Consider the following 19,505-nt stretch of genomic DNA (forward strand, 5'->3'; position numbering starts at 1 on the left):
TCTTTCAGGGGAAGACAAGGGCGAGGGGCAGCGAACCATCCAGCCTCCCAGCATAGAGAAAGCATGCTCTAATTGGAGGAAAGAATAAAAGAGGTTTGTAGGAAAGCTTGTCTCCTGATGCCACACTCAGCTCTCCACTCTGATCTGAGCCCCTCACAGAGAGACTTAAACCCCCACATCAAGTACCCCTTCTTCTGTTTGAACAGGAAATAAACAGGAGGGAAAAAATATTAAGCACCAAATATTAAGCACCAAAAGGACCCTATATGGAGAGAGCTGATCCTTTAAGAGGATGGAGAGTGCTGGTCCGTGGGCATTAGTGCAGAGGTGGGCAACTTGTGGCCTGCCAGGAAGGGATGGGCCACAACTGCTCTCAGTACTTACTACTGGCTAGCACTAGCAGCAATCCAACAAGAGTGTGGTGGAGTCTCCTTCCCTGGAGGTCTTTAAATAGAGGTTTGATGGCCATCTGTTGGGGATGCTTTGATTGAGAGTTCCTGCATGGCAGAATGGGGTTGGACTGGATGGCCCTTGCAGGCTCTTCCAAATCTACCATTCTATGATCTAAGACCTGGAAGATCACAACATTGGCTAACTGAGCTCCTCTGTGTAGGTTTGAATTTTGCTGACTGTACAAAGTTTTGTTCTTCAAGGGGCCTGTTTTGTGGATGGTCTACCTTTACACCTTTCTCTGAGGGATTTCTCCCTTTCTTTCAACTGAGGCTAACCAATGAATTCTTCATTTTGTTAAGCCCTTCTCAAAGGCTTAAGCCAGCTGACAGTATGTAGCCAGCTCCTGACTACGGTTGGAAGGTTTGAAGAGCCAAGAGGAGATGGGAACAGTGGGTCTTTCCTCCTCTGCAAGAAGAGCTTATACATTTTGAAAATTTAGCCATCATCCTTTGTATTTCTCTTTCTTGCCAGCCTGTGCAATACAATGGGCATTACAAGTAGAATAAAATCCAACCAATGGAACTCTTTTGTGATGAGGTAGACAACCTGTGGTTCTCCAGGTGCATTTCGGCAAGAACACTCACCAGCCCTTAAGGCAGACAACAACAAGCAATAGACAGCTTGAATATCTGGAAAGCCACAGTTGTTCACCTCTGCTTTAGCGGAAACTTGAGCATAAATTCATGGGCTATTTCAAATCCAACTTGGGAATAAGCCTCTTCCAACACACACATGCGCACACAGGCTTACCTCCAAGCGAACATGCAGAAGGGGAAGGGCAGAAAGTAAGTTCTACCTCATTGAAAGGGCAACTCTTCATTGGTGGTAACAGCACATTCTGTGTGACACAAAGACCACTAGCTCCACTGTTGTGGCTTTGGGGGAAATCTATCCTCTCTCATCTCAGATATGGCATTATGAAGAAACATCTTCATCTGGAAACACTTACATGTATGAGGTAGAATTCATAGCAGTCCCATTCGAATCAAGCTTCACCCCATCCTTCATCCAATAGCGGCCTTTGATGGTTACGGCTTCTTCACTTATGTTGCAGGAAATGATCACATTTGAACCTTCAGTTACCTCTGGAGTGACTGAAATATGAGGTCCTGTTCATTTTTTAAAAAATTTGGGAAGAAAATAAAGCTGGGTTAGGATGATATGGCAGACATATTCCTTTCAACAAGAAGGAAAAAAGTACCTACTTGTGATACAGAGCTCAGGTAAACACAGAAAGAGCAACTTGCTGCTAGGCTTTGCATAGTATTAAATGTTAAAACCAAAACCCTGGGGCATTAAGCCAGAGTTCGGTAACTTGCATCCTTCAATCTCTCCAGAGACTGAGCAAGTATGTACATAAAAAATCTAGAAAGGTGTAGGCACTGTGACCATTAGCCATATGTGGGGGACTATGGGAACTGTGGTCCAAAAAAGGAGACCCTTTTCTAGCTTTCAGGTCAGCAGACATAAACTCTCTTGTCTCCCGGGGCCCTGACCAAACATTCTGTTCCTTCTGCAAGGCACTCCTGTGTGTCATTCACCACCAGGCCATCCCAGGCGCATGCTCTCAAGCACAAAGCATTTTAAAATGACAGAGCAAGTTGTGAAGTTCATTTTGTGCCAACAGGAATCATCTCCTGATATTCTGCAGCCAGTTGCAAAATGTAGGCCAACAGCAGGCAGTTGACAAGTTTGTGGGTCAAATTAGGACCTTAAGCAATCTTTCATTATCCCCTCCTCCGAGGAAAACATTAGAGATAAACTTCTCATAGTGGGAAGGAAAAGGAATGTGCAAATAAATGCACATATTTCCTCAAGTTGCCCTCCTGGGAAAGGGAAGCACTTACATGTGGGACTTTCAGGTTCACTGGAGACATGAGGCATTGGTTTCTCAGCCATATGACCAGCTCTTGCCAACCACTGTTCTAACAGAAATGCCTATCTCTGTGGTCCAGATGTCCAAGGGAAAACTGTCCTCCATTCCCCTTGAGGGGTGAAGGTGGGCAAGCAGGTAATTTACAAAATGGGTTCCATGCTGTCTGGCTCATGAGAACTGTTAGGTACAGCAACCAGTTTGTCTTTATCACAGTTTGTTTGCTCAAAGTACGCCCAGGAACCACATGGCCATTTTCATGCTCTCTTTCATTTGGGGTTCACTCAATGTTTTGAAAGCTAGGCTGAAGGCAGCTCTTTAACATGAAACTATGCAAGGAGACTTGCAAAAGGACACTTCGAACCCACCTGGCCATTTCAGGAGCATGAAGAACATTTACCTTAGTCAACTACCATATCTTAGCAGGTTCTATTCAAGTAGAGTGACTTGAAAACAGCCTGGCTGCAGACAAATTCTGCTGCTGCCATAACAAAACAAATGTAACACAAGCCTCCCCAAACCACCCATCCTTCCCTCCATCCCCCCAACAGCAGGGTAGTATACAGGGCTGAAAGACCCTCTTGTGATTTGCAGTGAGTTTCCATTTACCTGGATTTATTCCAGTCATTTTAAAGCCCCTGATAGAGTGCTGTTTTTCAAATATCATTCATTTACACTTTTCACACGGAGAGCCTGAACATTTGCTAGGAAAGCCCAGCTAATCCCAGAGCATTTTCAGTGTGTTCAGCTGCATAGCCAGGGTAGGGAAGCTCAAGACTAAGGACCAGATCTGACCCTCCTGGCTGAAGAAGGTTTCCCATCATGGTTCTGTAGCATGCAAAAAGAAAGATCTGCCATCAAGGGTCCTTGGGATCTCCTGATCAGAGTTTGAAAACCACTAGCAAATGGAGAAAGCAAAACATTGGGGTGAAAAGGCTCTCCTGTCAAAAGTCCAAACTGAAGAAATGTCACATTCAATTTGTTTGTCCCATGCTTCTGCCATTAAGCAAGCAGTTTCTCCTGCTGCTGGGAAATATGGACTTTCAGCTCTGCAGCGAGGGGGGAAAGAAAGGCAACTGGTTGTTCAGCAGCACATGACTGGTGTTGCACACAGACAGTAAAGGCCATTGCAAAAACGGTTGTAATTACCACAAACACAGTTTTAAACCCACCCCACAATGTGAGCCTCTAAGCAAGGTAGGAAAGCATACAAGAAGCAAAGGTGTAGCTATACAGATACATATATTCAGGAAGAAAAACTGGAAAGAGTGGAAAGGAAAAGGGCTGGTTTACTAGCGGCTGCTGGAGTCACTTGGGTCCTGCATTTGCGGACAGGAACGCCAAGGAGAAAGAGGCAGGCATTCAAACTCTTTAGGTCCTCAATGGTAAAAGACTAGCAGGGGGTGATTTTTGGATAGGCATTTACAACCCTTTTTGAGCAGGGCCATAGCAGGTCCCCCACCAATGGCGAGAGGGATTCACAGGAATTGGGGAATGGCTTTGACATCTACATGGCTAGGGCAGGAGGTGCAGGTGGGTTCTCACAGGACACAGGTGAAAAGGGGAGGCACGCAGTTGTGGCACAGCTTGAGACATCGTTGTGCCCAAGCGGATGCCACACCTGGAAGGGGGGCTGCCACTCACGCTCAATGACAATCACGTTCGCCTGGGAACGGATCCACTTGATTTTGGGGCTCTTCGACAAGTGGTTGCGATCGGGGTCGTTGCTCGCCCGGCATTCATATGTGCCAGAGTCGTTGAGCGTGAGGTTGGCGACAGAGATGGTACTGGTGGAGTGCTGCTTGTAAGTGGCGTTGATTTTGACCCGGTCCTGCCATGCGCCGTCCCAGAGCTGGGCGGCCGTCTCGTTGGGCTCGGCCCCTTCGAACCACCACTGGATCTCTGGGATGGGGTTGCCGATGGCCTCGCAGTACAGCTCCACGCTGTCCTCGGTCAGTTTCTTTTGAGACAACGGTGACTTTATAAAGCCAGCTATGAGTTGAAGAGGTGTTAGTGCAAAGCGTTAGTGCAAAAGAGTGCAAAGAGAAAGATTAGAAGGTTTTTTTTAAAGACACAATAGCAAAAAAGGCACATTCAACCATTGCTGCTTCTGTTACAAGGTGTCAGAAGCATTGCAGTAAACAGAGCCTGGTAAGCCCCTCGTTCAGTCTTTCCTTCCCTCAAAAGATAAGGATGATTAACTTTGGGGAAATAGGATGGGGCCAGAGCAAGCAAGATCTTACACTCTCCAGTGATACTATTTTGTCTATATATGAACCCAGAATATGTAAGAAGAGATCAACCATTCTTCACCAAACAGGACTTCTCAACAGCATGAAAAGCTTCAGAAGTAGCCATAGAGACATGCAGCAAACAGAACATAAACTACTTGGTCATAGGTAGAGAAAGATATACAACTAACCCATCACAGCTTATACAGTGGTTCCATAAAGCATTTGGCAGAAAGTAACCTAATTCCCACATGTTCTGCATATGGATACTGCAAACATGGCCCATAAAAATGCGTGTTAAAAACACCTATTATGGGTGATTTTAATCCTTGCTTTTCAGAGCTTTTAGCGGAGTTCACAGAGCCATGGAGCAGCATCTTCAACCTACATGGCCATAGGTAGAGTACTGAGTTCACTATTAAGTGATATAGAAATGTAAATGCTATTACTTTTTCTTACATTTCCGTGTGCATGGGCAAAATCCTTCCCACTCCCTTCCATTTTAGGGGCAACTGTGCAAGAGGCAGTATTTTGGTAGGAACCTCTGTCAAATGTTGAAGCCCTTGCTGGGAGCGAGAATTCTCACCCATCCATCAGTTCATACTGTTTGCTTCCCTTTCCTATTGTGAAAAGGGGGGAAATAATTCAGTAAGGGAGACTATTAGTAGACAGGTAACAGCGAGGACATTAACAGCAACGTCTGTGCCAGCCATCTGATGATATCTTGGCCATTGTCAATGGAGAGTTTGCTCTCCGCACGAAACCGGCCAGTTCTTTCCAGGCATGCCAAGGTACAAAGACAAGGGCTTTTTAGACAATAGCAGAGAAAGCGCACGCAACAACAGGAGCACGTCCTTTTATGCCCCACAGAAGGGAAACAAGTGCTCCTTTGCTTACCCTCGTGTGGCCCATGTGGTCAGCTGACCTAGCATGGCTAACTCCTGGCGCACGGCCCAGCCATACTGACTGGGGACCATTGTGTGAGGTTTCTTATTATCAACATATTTAGCCAACTCTCTCTCTACTAGCCAGCCTGCTCCACAAGCCTTCATCACCCTGAACTTACTTAGCACATTAAAGGCCAGGTAGGACCAAGAAGGGGTCAGTAAAAAATAAAAGTCGGAAAACATTTTACCGAGACTAGGAGCAAAGTCCACTTGGTTAAGCCTCACCCAAACAAATTAATCTTTAAGACCACAACAAGGGCAAAGCTTAGCCCTCGGGACTCAGGAACAGAAGGGAAAAACGGCACTAGAGGATCATACAAAAAACTAGTGCTAGAAACCACATTTCTATTTTGATCAAAGAAACAAAACGCAAAGGGTTCACCTGGGCTCACTGGCCATGGCTTCATTAAAAAAAAGGTCTTGTAGAAAGGAAATTGGGTGCCTCACCAGTTGATATGGCTTGGTTTGGGGTGTGTTAATATTCCTCACAAAGACAGAAGGAATATGAACTTTCCAGAGCAGGCAACTTGTGTGTGTGTGTAATATAACATTACCAAGGTCCATTCCTCTCTTAAGTCAAAGCCAAGGCAAATGTTGCTCCAGGCAGCAGCTGGGGTAATGCTTCCATACTTATGCCTCTTGGTCAAAAGGTAAGTGCTAATGCAGAGACAGGAAAGCTATAACCTCTTACCGAGTTTCCATAATTGTCAGCCAGCCTATCTTAATTGTTTTAACAGCCAGTTAGCATGCAGGCTTGTTTGGGAAGATAAGAATCTCACAAGGGAAAGCCTCCTTTAAGTCAATCATTGAAATATTGAGGGGCGAGGGAGAAGCCTGCTAGCTTTCATGGCCAGCATCCTGCATAGAAATGTCCAGATCATTTTCTTGGCCGTGCAAAGTGGAAAAATTTACCTGATGTGGTCTCAAGCACACAATTTCATCTTTGCATCAGATTCATGATGAATCACCAACCCAACGTCCCCTGATCCACTTTGCTGTAAAATCTTACTCAACACAGCTTGCTAAATGATCTTTCTAAAGAGGACCAAGGGCCCTCCTTCCCCTGGGAGAACTTTCAATGGGTTCAGTTACGTGAGAAGCGTGTTGAACTCCCTCCTGTTTAGTCATGGCTGACTCAGCACCTCTCTGACTAACAAATGCCCTGCTTGCTCTCTTAAAACCCCACAAAAGTGTAGTAAATAGAGTCAGAAAACACGTAGCAGGATGATATAAACAGGAATTGCCTCCCCCTGCCACATGAAGCACACCCTAAATTTGGCTCCTCTATTTGAAGAGGACAATGAGGCTGAGCAGCAACCTGGCAGCACAAAAGCCTGTTCATCTATCAACATGGCCTCTTGAAAGACATTGACTCCTGCCTCAGACGCCTAGAAAAGATATGATGCCAACAGCAAAGAGACGGTGCCCTCTGGAACAGAGAGGGCATAATGTGAGCATAACCCTAACACTCAAGATCACCCAGTGAAAATTAACTGGCACTCAATTCAGGGCAAGCTTGCATGGTGCATTTTGTGCATTCTAGCTGGCTATTAAAGGAATTGCTCTTCTGTGGATTTTATATGCTGTCGTATTTTGTTTTTTGGTGTTATATCCAATATTAATCTGCCTTCTCTCTCCCTCTCTGAAAATAGAATATAGAACAAACAGAATATAGAACAATGTCGCCATAAAGATAAGGGACATCACAGGGATTTTACTTCCTTCTGATGCAAGGGATATTCTGCAATTGTGTAACTCTGAAGACTTTCTATGCAATTGTGGCTTGGGTTTTCAAAACAAGCACTTCACACTTCACAAGCAAAGCATATATTCTATGAGGGGTCCTAAGATTATTTTATTTAATGTATTAACTTCATGGTTATGAACCCTTCTAGGAGTCTACTTTGCTTGAAGGGCAGTCAAGAAATTTATTAAATAATCCCGCTCTAAAGGTCAGAAGGACCAGCCCCCTTCATAGGTCAGCCTGGCTAGACAACCCAGCTGCTGTTTCTGTCTCCAAATGAACCCTTGAATTCATAGGGGAGCAGATTTAAAATAGCACTACTCTTTGAAGTAGAAGACGCTTCGAAACAAGGACCAAGCTACAGGGGTCCGACGATGCTCAAAACGCTTGGCTTGACAAAGGATTGTGCAAACTGCTGACAGACAGTTGGCACAGCCAAAGAAATCATCTGGATGCCACCTGACTATGCAGCTAAAATACTACATCTTGTGAGCGCATCTGCAAAAGACTGGAGAATCTGGGCCAATGGGAGGGGAGATGGAGGGGACAAAAAGCCAATGTAATGTACCTGCTTTATCTGTCCTACTTCCCGCCATAATAGTTTTCAATATGCAACAATTTGCTTGTTTTAACATGGAGTTGTAACAGCCCAGAGGTGAGTCATACAGTATTTCCTAACATTGAGCTCCATGCCTTGCTTCCCCAATCTGATGCCCTCCAGACTATTTTACTCCTAGGCAGTACAGCCAGGTGGTGATGTTGAAACATCAAGAGGATACCAGACTGGGCAGGATCACTGTATGGGGTTTGCATTTGTTGGCACAAGCTGCTGACCAAGCCTTCAACACGATGCAACTGGAAAGCCACTGGTTTTAAATTTTCAATTGAGGTAGAAAAATCCAGCTGAAACCAAGCAGGGCAGAGGACTATCGGACGACAGGAGGCGAACACCAGTTTTCTCCCAGTAGTTCATACACAAGTGCTCCTACATAACCGCCCCAAGGAAAAACACATGATCTGCCCTTTCGCTCCAAAGTAAAGTCACCTTCAACTATAAACAGACACCCCCCACTTTGAGCTAGGACACAGGGAGGAGCTCCTGGTGTGCAGACACTATCTGACAGATACAGGCAACTAGCCATCTTCTGGACGCTGGTCCTGGCTAAGAGCCACGTTCCCTCACAGATACAAAGCACTGGCTTTGACTCCCAGCTTTGGCTGTTTCTGGAGATAACAGTCTCCACCTCCTGCAGAGATATTCAGGCTGCATCCACACTGGAGAAGTAACCCGTTTTGGCACTGTTTTAAGAGCCCTGGCTCAAGGCTATGGAATTCTGGGAGTTGTGCATTTTGGTTGTCCCAATAAAGGTATCATTGTTTGGATGTTAATGCAAACCTGTGTGCATGTGGGAAGGGAAGCTCAGCTGACATTTTAGTAGTGAGCAAGCATCCAAATGAAATCTGCCCAGAGACTTTTGCTGCTTAGCACTGCAGAGCTGAGACATTAACATTCAAAACAGATTAAGCTGAAGAAAACCATGAAGATGGCTTCTTGGCCTCACATCAGCGCAAGGTGTGGGAGAAAGCTCATTCCTTGGCAGGGTGGAGGCTTCGTGTTACAAGAGGGCAGCTCAGAACTGGCACAAGACAGCAAATCTAGGCAGCAGCTCCCCAACAAAAACAAGAGCAAATTAAAAAGGAGACCAACCTTTCTCTCTGACCTATAATGAGGGCGGCCAAGGATAGATCAAGAGAAAACACACCCAGGAGGAAAAGAAAAGGGTGAGAAATCCAAACTGACTATTATGAAAGGAGTGTTTTTCCGTGAACAAAGATAAATTATTTAGGAAAAGAAAAAGAGGGATCCGAGACACATGAATTAAGTAGATCAAAGTCCCTCGCACACAAGCTGGACAAACCCAAACACGCTCTCCTCCTGGCAAGAAGAGCTCCTTTCCCTACCAAGAGCCTTATGGAGGGATCCCACCACCTTCTAAAACAGTGGTTCCCAAACTTTGGTCCTCCGGGAGTTTTAGACTTCGACTCCCAGAATTCCTGACTGTTAGCCAAGCTAACATTGCAACATTTGGGAAACATTGCTCTACAGTGTCTCCTTTTTATTACCCACACGAACTTGATTTTTTCTTTCAGGGAAATCTAGACATGACAAAGCAATTCAGAAGAAAGGACATCCTTTATTCCCCAGGCCACATTCACTTCTCCCAGCAAAGTGTGGCACTGAAGGCACTGACGTTTTTTGAAACATGGGAAGGTGACAAAGCTCTGAGTGTTGCAAAACAGCAGAACTGCAAGAGGCTTCATGGAAATGGGAAGAGAGCCCAAGCAGCTTCTCTCTCTGTCCAGCAGATCATGGGCTCATTTGCTGAAGGCCCCTGTTCTCCATTGAAAAGAAAGTCAGGTGAAAAGCTTCTGCTGTAAAACCCTACAGCTTCATATGTTCATAGATTTTTCAACCCCTAATTTAATACATATTTTTGGATGATTCGGCCAGGAAGGCAGCCTATCCCATTCAAAGCACCTACACTGCTTCAAAAGCCCACTGTCCCTAACATTTTAAAAAGCTAACCATTGCAAGTTTCTGGTGGTTTACTAAAATGCCGCTTTCCGCTTCCATTTTACAGTTCTGGTTCCTCAGTGCTTCAGCCCAGCAGGAGCCAAACAGCGACTGTAAAAGCTGTGTCACATGCACTTTCTCAGGGCAGCTAAGCTAATGATCTGCTCAAAGATTGGTCTGATCAAACATTAATCCTCTGGTTTGAACACAGAGGTCAGTGTCTGCGACAGAGTTACCCAACTGAACTATCACGGATGCATTTGTCGCTCAAGGAACAAGCATCCCGGCCTCGGATATGGGGAACCAAACCCTGTGCAAGGACTAGGCTGGAGCAGGCAAGAGCCAGCGAGAAATCACTGACCACTGAGCCTGCTGAACAAGTTTGTATGTAAAGCATTAGGTTACGTGCTGCACATACATAAGTACAACAAAGAAACATTTTGTAATACCATGGTATAGCATTAGATAACGGAGGAGTATTCTCCTTTGGCCACTTCAGCTTCGCTTTCAACAAGGATCTCCCTTTTCAGCCATTGCTGGACAGCATTTTAAATCACTCCTGAGCCTATGGAGCAGTGTGGAATATAAAACTGAATCAACAACTATAAAAACACTGCTGAAAGCTCAAAGTGACCTTCAGATCTCAAGAGGTTCACATACGGGAGGACAAGATGACTAGAAATGCCAACTAAAGATATTCTGGGAAACCTCTTGAAGAACTGAAGCACAGCTAGAGGCAAAGTGAAGGAGCCAGACTTGCCAGTCACAGACAAGTCCTTAGTCTCTCAGGAAAGATCTTTAAGTGAGAATGGATTAAGTGTGCGTAAGTGCCTTCAAGTCACCTATGGCGACCCTATGAATTTCACAGGGCTTTCCTAGGGAAGGAATCCTCAGAAGTAGCTTTGCCACTTCATTCCTCTAAAACATAGCCTCCAGCACCTGGCACTTACTGGCAGTCTCCCATCCAAATACTGATCAGAACTGACGCTGCTTAGCTTCCTAGATCAAAAGGGATCTGGTGCTTTTAGGGTAAGCACCAGACTACATTTGTAAACTCTTAATCTTGAGAGGCTTCACTGGTTATTAACATTAATAAGCCTTAATTTAATTTAAAAACAACAACAACAACAACAGAATTAGATATAATACAAGCAAAAGAGTAGAGGATTGCTGCTGAATATCGAGGGCTGGTTTTGTAAGGTCATGTCTTCTTCCCTGATGATTAAACACTTTGAGGGGGAAAGTCTGTATTTTCATATGTAACAACACTTTAGCGATTGAGCAGGGAATGAGTGCCCTACTTCAGATTTTTAAAAGACAGAGAGAAAAGTTACTTTGTTCATATTGTTACTGGCCCCCAGTTTTTGAACTCTTTTTTCTTCTTCCAAGACATCTGTCACCTAAACACAGGAAGGGCAAAGAGATCCAAACTAAATCCCTCACAGTCCCCCACTGCTTTCAAAGCAAGCTGAAACCATTTTAAAAGCTATGAAATACCTGGTCTGCATGAATGGCATCGTTTCAAAAACCTTGCCAGTTTAGTTCTGTCCTAGTGCCATGACCCAGCAGCTATAGATCAATTGATGAATGCATTAGTTCACCCCACTATCTGATGCCTCCCAGTTGTATCCAACTGCAACAACCATCATCCGCAACCAGCATAACTGATAACAACAGATTTGGGAATGCTGCATTAACAGCTTCTAGGAAATCTGGACGACAGATTAGCAAATGAAGGACTGCATAGATATGAAAAGGGTTCTGAGATTTTAAGATCAGCTTCTCTTTTGCAACTGGTCAAGTTTTATGCTGGCCAATGAACTCTTCCTGCCCAGTTGTTAAGCTGTTAGAAAGAAACCAACATACAATGTTTATTTTATCATTTGAGAGCAAGAAGGGAGAAAGAAATCTTTGTAGGCAAGTGGGGAGGAGGAACAGGATCAAGCCAGTTTGCATTAAAAACAGAGGATGTTAACTGCAGTTCAACCTTTATAGGCAGCATTTACTTCTGTGAAACACAAACTGGAAAAAAGGTATCTTAGATAAAGTGCAGAGTCAAGTGTACTGTCCAACTTGGTTCAACTCCTTTTCTTCACTTCTAGATTTCAGCAAGCAAGGGGAGATATACAACATTAAATAAGAAGTATCACCCAGTGTCCCCCCATTCCAACGTCTTCCTTTCTCTCATGGTCAAAGTATGCTTCTGGCAAGACCTTTCTGCATAATAAAATGTCACCTTGCAACAGATGACTCCCAATACACACATTAATATGACAGCAATCTGTGACTTAGTGGCTTGAGCATTGGACTATGACTCTGGAGACCAGGATTTGAATCCCTGCTGAGCCATAGAAGCCCACTAGTGACCCTGGGCAAGTCACACACTCTCAGCCTCAGAAAACCCAGTGATACGGTCAGTGTATGTAGCAAAGAACTTGAAGGCATGCAGCAATAGCAAAACCCTCACCTTTTACAAGGAACTTATCTTTTTTAATCTTTATTTTTATCTTATCAACAAGGACCTTGTTTTTCCATATCCCCAGGGCATCTCCACATTGTAGTCAGTGAAAGTGGAACCCACACAAGCAGGGAGAAAATGCCTCCTGCAAATTTGCTCCCCCAGGACCAAAGTACTATCTTCAAGCCCTGTGTACCACCAGTGTAGATCACACAAGGCCTTTCACTATACTGGATAAACAGGCATCTTCACCCATTCTCAGCTTGATGTCCCAAGCAGGGCAGCAAAGCACTTGGATTTACCTTTCTCCTGGCATGGGAGCTACAGGCAGCTATAGCCAAGGCAGCTACAATGCATGTTTCCATTTCTCCAAGACAAATAATAAGCAACCCAAGCTATTAATCAATAAATTATCTATTGTTCACCACCGGCTCTTACAATAATGTAAGTGACATTCTGCTCCAATGCAGCCCATGCTTCCATACAAACATGAAAGCCAGGGTCACACCACTGGAAATGGAAGACTGAAATAGAAATGTTCTCTTCCAATCTTTGCCCCACTCCAGAGTCCACTCCTTGCGATAGTGGTGCTTGTGCTTTCATGATGGGAACAGGGAATCCCTGCAGGTCTGTACTATACTACACACTTAGAGGACATGTCTTCTCATTAGCCTCTTCAACCATAGGGCCTACTCCAAACTGTTGGTACTGGCATTTCAACTAGAGACAGGTGCCTCACCATTTGTTGTTATATGGCCACCTTAAGCTTGCCTCAACCTGCATCTGTCTGGCTCCTTTACCTCTCATCTGAGAAAGGGGCCCATCTATCTTCACATGGGTTCATTAACCCCTTCACAGGCACAACAGCGTTCTTTCTGGGTTTTGGGGATTGGGCATACAGATGCCTTTATCCTGCTCTCCTCATCACACGCCCTAACCTCAAGACATGTGCCCACAACTCACCCAAAGGTTTGTCAAGACACTTTTGGATCCCAAGACCTGCTACTGCACCCATAAGTTTACCAGCCCTCCTCACTGTGCTAGATCAACACCTAAAGCTTCTGAGAGAAGGAAAGAATCCTAACAAGCCATAAGGAGGCTTTATCCGCTAACAATGAATAATGTTAGAATGAGATCCAGAACGTTAGGAATTACAGTCCAACACTACTAGCATTTGGACTTCACCACTTAAAGCACTTGGTGGAAGCGCTCAGAAATCCTCACATACAGAAATCTAGCATGCTAGTAACTGAGGTTGGCAAGAATTTTTTCCATCCAAGTTTTTTTTAAGGTTCTCTTATGAAGGAGGATTCAGTCACACGAGTCTTCCATGAGATAATTTACGCATCCACGAGAACCAAGACTAAGAAGCACAACTCGGGATATAGCTACAATGACAAAAGAAAAACTGGGATTCCCCAAAAGAGAGGCCAGGAACGTTTTAGTGCCCAGTGCTCCCCCATCCGCACTGACCCAGAGGTTACCCCTATTTGCTTTCTTTGAGATCAGCATATGGCTATTCATTAGTACACAAAGCAGAGTGCAAGCCAGGAGAAGCTTGCAGCAACCAGAGCCAACCTGGCACATCCCTCTCTCTCTACCCCTCAGGGTGGCCCACCCAGAACAACAAGGATTACATAAAAGCCATGTGTGTAATGCGTCTTTCTGTACACAAGTTCAAACCAGACAGAGATGTAGTGCCCCCCCGCCAAGCCCACCTCTGAAATGGTTTCTGCAATGTAAGTGCCCTCTTTCCACCACCTCAATTATACATTCTCTTTTACTCTTATTATCACAAATGCTCTATAAGTATTTATGTGTCTGTCTCCCAAACTATTCCTCTCCACTCCACAAGATGCATAAGGTCATCCTCTCCCATCATATCAATCGTTTGCTCCTGTCTTCCCAAAATGGGAGTCATGCCATACTCCTATTTCCCCTCTGTCCAATAGCAGCACCCTCCTTAAACCTCTCTTCACCTCCCTCTTTCCCTAATGCAGACAAGGGCTTCTTCCCATCTCTACCTCTCCATTCAGTCTCCACCCCTAATCTTTTGCCTCCCCTTCTCAACACACAAAGTAAACATTATCACGTAGCTCCCGTGCCCAACTTCTTGAGCCCCACTGGCAAGCAGCATTGCGGCTGTGCAGGCACCAAGTAAAAACATGGCTGTTTATGACAGCTTTTGTAGCCTAACTGATTTTACAAAACCCTCCCATGCAAATACACTTCTCCCTCCATGTTTGCGGCATTGGCCTTTGTGGCTTTGATTATTTACGGATTTTATTAATATGTTCTCTCTAGGAATATCTAGGTCCCCCAGCGCAAATCTATGGTCAGCTTTAACCAAAAGTCACACTGAAGGACTTAGTAGAGATTCCTAGAGAGAACACTCCACTAGGTCTTTGTAGCTCCTCCAGCGCAATTCTATGGTCAATGTCTGGCAGATGTTGACCACCAAGTTGCACTGGAGGACTTAGCGATTGCTAGAGAGGTGTTCTCTCAGGTAAAACATAGTGCTTTTGTGATTTGCAGTTTTTTCACATTCACAGGGGTCCTGTGCCCCTGACCCCAGAGAATGTGGAGGAACAAGTGTAGTTTCAATTCATTTTAACACATTTTAACCCTTTTTGGATCCTTTTTAGATTGTAAGCCTGAGGGCAGGGAACTGTCCAATTAAAAAGATTGTATGTACAGCGCTGTGTAAATTTACAGCGCTTTATAAATAAAGGATAATAATAATAATAATAATAATAATAATAATAATAATAATAATTTTTCACTGCCTCACTTCAGCCTCCTGTGCCCTTAAAGTAAGTGGCCCATGCCTCCTGCACCCATCTTTCCATAATGTGTGTGAAACTGTGCCTACCCTCCCACCCTACAACTCTGCAGGTTGAATACTCTCTTTCATTCCTAAGTTTCTCTCCGTGAGCACTTACTTCTCCTTCCCTTCAGACTCCTCCTCTTACAAGAGGGGCATTCTTCTCCTTCTGCCTTTTCCCTCCTGCCATAACATATATGGGGCCAGGTTGTCATTTATCTCCTTACAGCCCCCAACCCAGCCACCCTGTCACAAGATTTAAACCTTCTCCTCCTCCAAATTGAATGTGGGCTCCTCCTCTGTTTTTCCATTTCCAGTTACACAAGCTGTGCTCTGCAGCCCCCACCAGTCCTCTCTGCTACAAGATGGAGGGCCTAGCGACAGTCACACTTTCCAAAGGGCGTGATTGCTTACTTTCAAAATGTTTGGGGGATCCATGACATCCTTTTCACTTCCCTCCTATCCTATCCTATTATATCCTATCACACCATTCAATTTCCTGCCTTATACAGTTGGCACTCCATATCTACATATTTTTCAGCTTGAAAATATTTTAAAAATATATCAATTCCAAAAAGCAAACCATTTTATATAAGGGACACCATTTTACTCGTATTTAATAGGACTTAAGCATCCATGGATTTTGATATCCACAGGGGGTCCTGGAGCTAAACCCCAGCGGATACCAAGACACTCCTTACACCCTTCCCTTCCTCCATGAAAGTAAAGTGCCTGATAATATACTGTGAGGCCACCCTCCATCCATTCAGCTCTTCAGTGCAAGTGTGTGTGTGTGTGTCACCTGTTGGCGTATGGTGACCTTATCAATTTCATAGGGTTTCCTTAGGCAAGGAATACCTTCCCCATGAAAATACTAGAGACCATCTCACTCCCTTCATGAAAATCTCTTTTTCTCAAAGTGCACTGCAGAGCTATCCTCTCCTGCTCTCCTCCTTTCAGTCTTTCATCCCTTTCCATTATAAGACCGGCCCCACCTCTGTAAGATCAACACCTTTCCCACAATTCATTGCAGGGCTGTTTTCTTATCTCTCCTTCCCTCAGCCCCCTTCCTTCAGTCACTCTCCTGCTTCCCTAAAAGACTGCTTCCCCTCTCATCCTTTCCCCCCTGGTTGCAATTCCAAAATGGGGACCTTCTCTAAACCTCTGCTTCCCAGTATGAAAACAACTCCCTCCTCACAACCTGGTGGAAAGTCCACAACGTATCCTGAAGGTGCCCTCTCACTTCCCTCACTCCCTTTACTCTCGCCATCCGTCCCACAAAGTGCTGTGGGGTCATGTTCTCATCCCCGCTCTCTTCAAAATCTTGGCTGTCCCTTAAAGCCATTGCAAAACTGGGACTACTCCCCTCTTCCTCAGCCCCAATGCCCTTAATGCAGGGCTTCCCTGGGACACTGAGGTTCCCTAAGAGCTTGCTAGGGATTCTGTGAGTGTGCTTTTTAAAACAAAGAGACATTTTTTGAGCTACTGATATAGCAACTTCTATGGAGACCTGAACATTATTTCAAAAGTTCCTCTGGGGTGACATTTAAATAGCTCAAGATTTTCCATACCTGGCTCAGAATGGAGACTGTGGTCAAGGAAGCAGAAGGAAGGCTAGGACCTGGAAGAACTAGACAAGACTCTGGAGCGTAAAGATCTGTAACTGAATACTAAAGTTAGGCTCATTCATGGCATTGCAGTTCCCATTTCCAAACAGGGCTGTGAAAAATGTATTGTGAAGAAAGCAGATAGGAAGAAACTCAACTCAGCTGAAATATGTTGATGAAGAGTCCTACAGAAATCATGGACTGCAAAAAAACACCAGCAATAAATGGATCCTGGAGCAAATAAAGCCTGAATTCTCCCTACTAAACTGAGCCTGAATAAGACATCTCTAAGACATCCTATCCATAGCGCCCCTTCATTTCCAAATGAGCTGGTCTTCTTTCTATCCGCTTTCTTCGCCGTCCAGTGATGGAAAACACCTTAGAGAAACCCAACTTTCCTATTCAGTTCTCATCCGGTTCCTTCATGGCTGCCCTTCCCATTCCTAGCCTCCTCCTGATTCCTTGACCGCTCTTTACCTTCTCACCAATGACTGATCCAAGGCATGGCAAATCTTTGGACTGCTTCGATTTCCCTGTCGTCTGTGTTGGATTTGCTCCAAGGGCAGTTAAAGCCGTGCCAAACCGGGTTATTTCTCCAGCGTGGATGCCGCCGCGGAGAACCTATTCTGGAGACATACCATGCCATCCAAGTAACTACAGAGGCAGTGTGGTCTAGTGGTTAGACTCAAGAGCGTTGGACTACAACTCTGGAAACCAGGGTTTGAATCTCTACTTAGCCATGAAGCCTTGGGCAAGTCACACTCTCTCAGCCGCAGAGGAAGGCAATGGAAGAAACTCGCCAACAAAACCCTTTGGGTCGCCATAGGTCAGAAACGACTTGAAGGCACGCAACAACACGCTGTATTATTATTATTATTATAACTATCATTACTGTGTTTCATGTGCTGCTTTTTAGTAGCTTTTACTGTTATTAACATTATTATCGTTGTTTAGTGTGCCACTTTTTGGTGGAAAGAGCTTCCTCAGTAAGTATTATTTACTATTACGTTTAAAGGTGGAAAGAGTGCTATAAACAAACATCGTTTGTTATTATTAACATTGTCAATATGTTTAAAGGGGGAAAGGGCTTTATAAAGAAACCTTGTTTACTACTGCTATTATTATTATGTTTAACATGCCGCTTTTTAGTTGGAAAGAGCACTATAAACAAACATTATTTATTATTATTATGGTCAATATGTTTAATGCGCCACTTTTAAGTGGAAAGGGTTTTATAAAGAAACATTATTTACTATTATCATTGTTATTATTATGTTTACTGTGCCACCCTTTCGGGAAAAGGGCGTTATAAAGAAACGTTAATTATTATTATTATTATTATTATTATTATATTTAAACACAATAATTATTACATTATTATTAATTATATTATTATTATTATAATACTTAATGTATTGCCCTTTTGTGCAAAGGGCGTTATAAAAACGTTAATTATTCTTATATTTAAACACAATAATTATTACATTATTATTAATTATATTATTATTATAATACTTAATGTATTACCTTTTTGTGCGAAGGGCATTATAAAGAAGCATTATTTATTATTATATGTAAATATAATAATAATAATAATAATTGCATTATTGTTATTAATTATATTATTATATTATAATTATTATTTACATTTAATGCACTAAAGAGCATTATAAAAACATTATTTATTATTATATTTAAACATAATAATAATTATTACATTATTATTATTGTTATTATTATTGAATGCACTGCCCTTTTTGTGCAAAGGCTGTTATAAAGAAACATTGATTATCATCGTTGTTGTTAATATCTTTAACGGGAGGCTTCTTGGTGGAAAGGCGTTATCAATAAACGTTATCGATTATCGTTGTTCCCTCAATTCCACTCGCCTCCCTCGGGGAGCCTTGGCCTCAACGCCCCTAAGGACCCCTTCGGCCCCTCAGGCACCATGCTTCCCTTCCCTGGGCTTCTTACCGGCCGCGGAGGCGCCGCTGAGGGCGCAGAGCAAGGCTCCCAAGGCCGCCAAGAGCCTCCGCATGGCTGCCTCCCTTCCTCTTCGTCTCACTTCTTTCAATCCTTCTCAGCCAGCAGAGAGAGATAAGGACGGGAGGCGGGGCGAGAGAGGAGCCGGCGCGCTCGCCGCAGCCAATGACAGGAGAGCGTTGGCCAGGAGCCGGACGCCGATTGGACCAGCCGATATGAAGAGCAGGTGGTGGAGCCAATCAGTTTAGAGCGCGAGGAAAGACGGTTGGGGTCGCCGCCGCCGCAGGGATTTCAATCCCCCTCCCCTTCAGGAAGGGGTGGGTGGGAAAAGAGAGGAGAGGACCAATGGCCGCATGGCGCGAGCCCCGAGCTGAACGACGATTGGACCAGCGGGAAGTGAAAGGCATGAGATTGCGCCAATCAGATTGGAGCTCGAAAAAAAGGACGGTTGGGGATCGCCCTCGTGAAAGAGGGGGAGGGAAAAAAGGAGCAGGGCACGCGCGCGGCAGCCAATGGCTAGAAGGCGCGAAGCCGGAGCCGGACGGGGATTGGTCCAGCAGGTATGAAGGACAGGTTTGGAGACCAATCAGATTGGAGTGCGAGAAAGAAGGCTGGGTTTGTATGCGTGCGTGGTGCGTCGCCTGTTGACTTATGGCGACCTCATGACCCCCAGAGAGATTTTAATGCAGTTCGAACCAGTTTTAAGTGGGATGGGTGTGTCCTATGGAACCCTGGGATTTGTAGTTTGAGCAAAAGAAAAGGCCTCGGAATGGACGGTTGGGAAGGGAGAAAAGGGACTGAAGCGGGCGC

The 19,505-nt window shown here is 44.5% G+C and overlaps 1 protein-coding gene across 2 annotated transcripts in view; it reads right to left on the minus strand.

The window, feature by feature from the left end:
- BSG (basigin (Ok blood group)) overlaps positions 1-18,814 on the minus strand; it is a 33,007-nt gene extending 14,193 nt beyond the window's left edge. The window contains exons 1-3 of one of the 2 annotated variants that reach the window (XM_089535776.1): positions 18,687-18,814; positions 3,971-4,318; positions 1,403-1,562 (exon numbers count right to left, since the gene is read on the minus strand). In XM_089535776.1, the coding sequence (XP_089391902.1) occupies positions 1,403-1,562; positions 3,971-4,318; positions 18,687-18,750 (572 nt within the window). In that variant the 5' untranslated portion in view covers positions 18,751-18,814. The remainder of the gene's footprint in view (positions 1-1,402; positions 1,563-3,970; positions 4,319-18,686) is intronic. The other variant, XM_089535777.1, reaches the window with a different exon arrangement.
- Positions 18,815-19,505: the final 691 nt, after the last annotated feature.

Source organism: Sceloporus occidentalis, unplaced genomic scaffold (assembly GCF_023333645.1).
Source record: "Sceloporus occidentalis isolate IW3139 unplaced genomic scaffold, rSceOcc1.0.p SCAF_8, whole genome shotgun sequence".
Taxonomy (NCBI): Eukaryota; Metazoa; Chordata; class Lepidosauria; order Squamata; family Phrynosomatidae; genus Sceloporus; species Sceloporus occidentalis.